General features: G+C 40.2%; 1 protein-coding gene across 1 annotated transcript; it reads right to left on the bottom strand.

Moving 5' to 3' along the window:
• Positions 1 to 431: 431 nt before the first annotated feature.
• Positions 432 to 1,367, bottom strand: LOC102756226 (putative olfactory receptor 52P1). Its single transcript, XM_006770089.1, has one exon. The coding sequence runs from the start codon at positions 1,365 to 1,367 to the stop codon at positions 432 to 434; it is 936 nt and encodes a 311-aa protein (XP_006770152.1).
• Between the last annotated feature and the right edge of the window lie 4,253 nt (positions 1,368 to 5,620).

The following is a 5,620-nucleotide window of genomic DNA, read 5'->3' as shown; positions in this document are numbered from 1 at the left end:
TTAGCATATTACGCTTTTATTATTATAGAGAGATACCTAGAATAACTAGCACAGAGCCACCTCAACAGATGGTATTTCTTCTGGGCCTAATAAAATGGGAAGAATATAAGATAGGAGTCTTCCATTCCCTCCTCCCTTAGGGCAGAGCTACCTCAACCTTAGTTATTGCCCTGAACTTTTCTTATGGTTTTTATTATCCAGTGTCATCATCTGCTTATCCAAGGTTTGAATGCTATGTCTTCTCCATAATTGAGATTATACTTTGATGACAATTGGATATTCAGTATTTTTTAAATTAGTTTTTCTCTAAACTCTGACATGCTGATCATGAGTGTTAGGCATAAAGTCTCTCTGCATATTCTCACCTTCAATGCGAAATATGGCAAAGGCATCATCAGCTGCCCTCACTGTTTGTTGTGTGGACCCACAGACTATGCAAGTTCTCTGCACAGACATTTGACCATCTTGTCTCGTATTTCCTTCATATTTATACCATAGATGATGGGGTTGAGCATTGAGGGTAGAAGAAGGTAAAGATTGGCAAGGAGAATGTGGGCTTGAGGTGGGATATTGAGACCAATGCGGTGAATAAGGGAGGAAAAGAGTGCAGGCACGTAAGTGACAATGATGACAAAGAAGTGGGCTGAGCAGGTGTTGAGAGCTTTGAAGGTAGCATCTTGAGACTTGAGGCGTACCACAGCCTTCAAGATAAGTCCATAAGAGAAGCCAATAAGCAGCAAATCAAGTCCCACCACAAGCAGAATCACAAAGAGCCCGTAGATACGATTAGGTCTGGTGTGGTCACAGGCCATTTTTACCACAGCCATGTGGTCACAGTAGGTGTGAGGAATGATCATGTGGCAGAAGGTCAACCTCTGAAGTAGAAGAGGCATGGGAAAGACAATAATCACACCCTTAGCTAGAGCTATGAGTCCCAGGCGTCCAACTAAGGTGCGGCTCAGAATTGTGTTGTAGTGTAATGGCTCACACACAGCCACGAAGCGGTCAAAGGCCATTGCAACAAGTAGGGCTGATCGTACCACGGATGCTCCATGGATGAAAAACATCTGGGTGAAACAGGCATTGGCAGTTATGTCATGATCATTGAACCAGAAGAGGCAGAGGAGCTTGGGCATCAGAGCCAGAGTAGATATGAGGTCAGCTACCATCAGCAGGGCCAGGAGCAGGTACATTGGTGTATGAAGTGTGGGTTCTGTGGCCACCAGTAAGAGGATTGCACCATTGCCAATGAGAATAGCCAAAAACATGAAGGAGAAAGGAAGAGCTAGCCACCAGTGCTGTGACTCTAAGCCAGGGATGCCCATCAAAGTAAAGGTCAGGAAGCTGGAATGGTTGAAGAATAGCATAGTAGAAACTGCTGGTAGTTGTTAAGTTTAGACACCTGCCAATGAGACATAGGTAGTAGGTTGTTTTTATCAGTTTGGCATTTAATGAGTTGCTAAGATGGAAGAATACCCCTTTGAAGTCATAGAGTGTGCAACTGGGCTTTACATCTATATCAAAGCACTATATTATTTTCACAGTCACTTTTGTATGATGTTCAGGCTTTTCACCCTGTTCCCCCCCCCCCCCCCCAGTTCAGCAATTCTACACTTAAATTTTTTTTCTGGCGTTCTGAGTTTTTATTATTGATTAAAGGATAGAAGAACCCCATAGAAGAACCAGTATTTTCTCACTAGGAAGCTTCCTAGATAAAAAGGAAATATGATTCCTCATCCCTGTTGCATTTGGGCTGAGCTACTGGGGAAAATCTTCTTTGAGTTTCTTCCTTTTTATGGGTTGTCCCTATTTTATGGATCCACTCTCTGGTCATAATTCTATTTCTCCCTGGGGCTCTCTCTTTTTGGACAAAGTATAAGAGATGTATTGTCCAAATAAAAAACCCACTACCTATCAAGCTAAGCATCTACGCACTTGGCCAGTTCTCTGAAGTTTTTTGCATGACACGTGCACCTTTCTCTATTACAACTGGCCCTAATGTGTAAATTAATTCCCCTAGTCATGAAGGGTTAACCTCAAATCAGTCCAATGGGCTACCTAAGAGTACTCATCATGAATTAAGCAGATTTTTTTCCATATATATATATATATAATCATCTTTCCTATCTATTGCCATCTTAGCTCTTCACCAGGACAGAAAGCATCTATAATAATAAAAATGATATATGCTAATTAGACTGGAATACCTTCCGGACGAAGCTGGGGCTGCAGCCGTGGGATTGAGGAAGCTGCTGCGGCTGTGAAGGCTTACTTTTGCACGAATTTTGTGTACGGGGCTTCTAGTGTTTTATCATTACAATCGCTTTCTTGTGTGTTTTTTTCCTCCACTTCTTTGTTCCTCTTAACTGTACTACTGTAGCAAAGGAACAAAATCCTGTTAAACCCAAATCTGTCTACTTTACATCTAGACAGGAGCAGCTGAACATGACTTCCAAGAAACATGCAACATAATCATTGATTCTAGTTTTATCACAGTCCCTAAGTGAGTTCTCATCGTAGCCAGGCAAACATAACATAACATTTTTATTCATACACCAGTAGACATGCTACTATCTTTTTTCTTCATCTCCTAGCATGCCCATCTCTCTCCTCAAAATCAGAGGTGATCTTCCTTTCTTTTTCATAAAAAAAAAATACACAGAAGAAACTAAAAGATACATTTCTTACTTCTCCACCATCAAAATAGCACTGATTGTATTAGTACCCATAAACTGTACCTTCCTATTAAAAATAATATCCTGCCTCATTTTTATATAGAGTTTACTGTTCTTCTTCTGAACTGAATCATATTTTCTTTCCCTCACACAAAACTTTTTCCAGCAGTTATGCTAATGTCCCCTGCCTAATTACCTTTTCCTTTTCTTGTGGTACTTTCCACTCTTCTCATTTACACCTCCAATTCTATCCACTTGTAATACTGAAATAACTTCCTCACTGCTCTTTCTGCTTCTCCTTTGCAAACACATGGCTTATTGTCTACAGAGTATCCCTATTATCTTAAAAAATATCAGCAACATGATACTATAATTCTTACTCGTTTCCTATTATATAAGAAATATATAGGAATCAACCTGATTCTTGAAATCTTTCTCTCTCTCACCTTCTACATCCTCTGTAAACTTGCTCAGCTTTCAGAAGTGAGGCAGTACTTTTAGGTATCTGGGGTAGAGGTTGCTGGGTGGCTAGCAAATAAATACCAGTTAAACAGAACTTGTGGGGGCTACAGATAGACTTCACTTAGAGAAAACAATCTTATTGAAAGAAGGGAAGGTGTGGGTAGTTTTAATTATTTATATTGGTACTTACCTGGAAATGCTCTATTATATTCTTCCTACCAGCCTCCCTTCTGCTGATAACCAGAACCCTGTTGTTTGGAAGTTACTTGAATCTGTCTATCTCACGTTTCATGGAACACTGTTTATTTTTGTTGTTGTTGTCATTGTTGAGCTGATGTTAGTTCCTGGGAAGGGGCTTTCTGACCACCCTGGCTCTCCTCCTGTATTTTGTCTTGAGACACAACATATAAGGCTTCTTGTTAGAGTGGACCAAGGCTCTCCCACTACATAAGGGAAAATTTAAACTCTATGATTTTATTATCCAAGAACTCTAAGCACAGCCATGACTCTCCAGAGGGCAAGGAAAGAGGGTGGTGAAAAAAATAGCTCATTAGGGGATCCCGTTGGGCCTTGTATTCAAAGAGAACGAGACCCGAAAAGCAGTTCTCAGAGGAAAAGGGGTAATTTTGGCCATTTCCAGTTTTCATGAAATGATGGTGTTATGTGACTTCCCTCCATTCCTGTATAGATATAGCTTTAACCCTTTAACAGAGACTTTTGAATAAGGTCATTTTTCAATAGATAATAGTTTATAATCTTTGTGCAAAACAATTAATGCCACTTGTGAGGAAATTCAGGCACTTCTGTGCCATTATAATAATTATAATAAGAGAAGGACTGATTTAACAAATAATAACTTCCTATCAAATGAGAATAGAATTCTGTAAATGGACACTAATTTTAAAAGACAAAAAGACAACAATTTTGCATCCTAATGCCTCCTTAATGAATTTCTTTATATAACCACTGTTGAAAAAAAAATAAAGTGGTTACTCTCAAACTTTAGGGGGATTTTACAAGCACAGGTTGCTGATTTCCATCCCCAATATTTCTGATTCAGTGGGTGTGGGGTAGGACCCAATAATTTGTTGTCTTGCAAATCCTCAGGTGATGATACTGCTGTTCTGAGACATCCTCTACCCACTCTTGAGAAGCGTGGGGTTAATGCATAGGCAGGTGTATTCTGGGCACTGCAAGTAGGGACTACTTATAAGTTTTAACTGATAACATGTTCATGTTTAGTTGCAGCTGATCAGAGATGCTGATTCAAGCTCTCAAGATTCCACATTTAAAGGATGTAAATCTTTTCACCTTTGTGTAGTTTTTTTCTTCTCATTTCTGTCAAAATAGGGACAGCTTTTTGGTGATGCCTTTAACCTATGAAGATATAGAATTCTCTAGAGAATTCTAAATTTGGCATTAAATTCTTTCTCTTTGATAAATATTCCAATTAATATTATTTTTACTCATTTTGAGATGGTGGGGGCATGGTTGTAATTTTTGGCGAAAATCTGATGGTATGGAGAAAATTTTGCTCTTTAGTATTAATGTATGCTAAACAGTGAGTCTATCCCTCCCAAGCCCAAATTATTCTTACATAATTTTTAATTATAAATTCCATGCTTAATTTACTTTATAAATAAAAATCTATATAGTATTCTAGTTGCAATATAGAAGAGAATCAAAATAATTTGCAATAGGGGTAATAATTTATGTATAACATGTGATACATATATCATAAGTATATGTGTAATATACACATGCATGTTTAATACAGTCTATATAATAAAGAGGCAATATGCAAATTGACCCTCACACCCTCGCATCATCACAAGATGGCTGCCCCCATGTCGTCACAAGATGGCTACCACAAGATGGCAGCCCCCACTTTGTCAAAGATGGCACCCCCATCTCATCACAAGATGGCCACCACAAGATGGCAGCCCCCAATTTGTCATAGGATGGCTGCCCTCACATTGTCACAAGATGGCCAGCAGGGGAGGGCATTTGGGGGCCATCAGGCCAGCAGGGGAGGGTATTTTTGGGGGGCCAGGCCTGCAGGGGAGGACAGTTGGGGCAACCAGGCCAGCAAGGGAGCGGTTAGGGGGTGATCAGGCTGGCAGGCAGAAGTGGTTAAGGGCAATCAGGCAGGCAAGCAGGTGAGTGGTTAGGAGTCAGCAGTCCCGGATTGTGAGAGGGAAGTCCTACTGCTGGTTTAGATCCAATCCTTGCAGGATCGGGCCTAAACCGGCAGTCAGACATCCCCCAAGGGATCCCAAATTGGAGAGAGTTCAGGCTGGGCTGAGGGACATCTCCCTCTCCTCAGTGCATGCATTTAGTGCACCAGGCCTCTAGTATTTGTAATAAAGACAAGTAGTATGTTTTCCAATATTTGATATTCAGGCATAATAAGAAACAGAAATCTAGTGAAATTAGGTGATAGTCTATATAAACAGGACAGTTGCAAATGCAGGGATAGAAAT

Source organism: Myotis davidii, unplaced genomic scaffold (assembly GCF_000327345.1).
Source record: "Myotis davidii unplaced genomic scaffold, ASM32734v1 scaffold484, whole genome shotgun sequence".
Classification (NCBI taxonomy): domain Eukaryota; kingdom Metazoa; phylum Chordata; class Mammalia; order Chiroptera; family Vespertilionidae; genus Myotis; species Myotis davidii.
The sequence above is the reverse complement of the archived record's forward strand: the minus strand, read 5'-3'. Positions and strand labels throughout refer to the sequence as shown.

Excerpts from the sequence above, each read along its gene's own strand:
- LOC102756226 (XM_006770089.1), bottom strand. The coding sequence starts at position 1,367 with ATGCTATTCTTCAACCATTCCAGCTTCCTGACCTTTACTTTGATGGGC.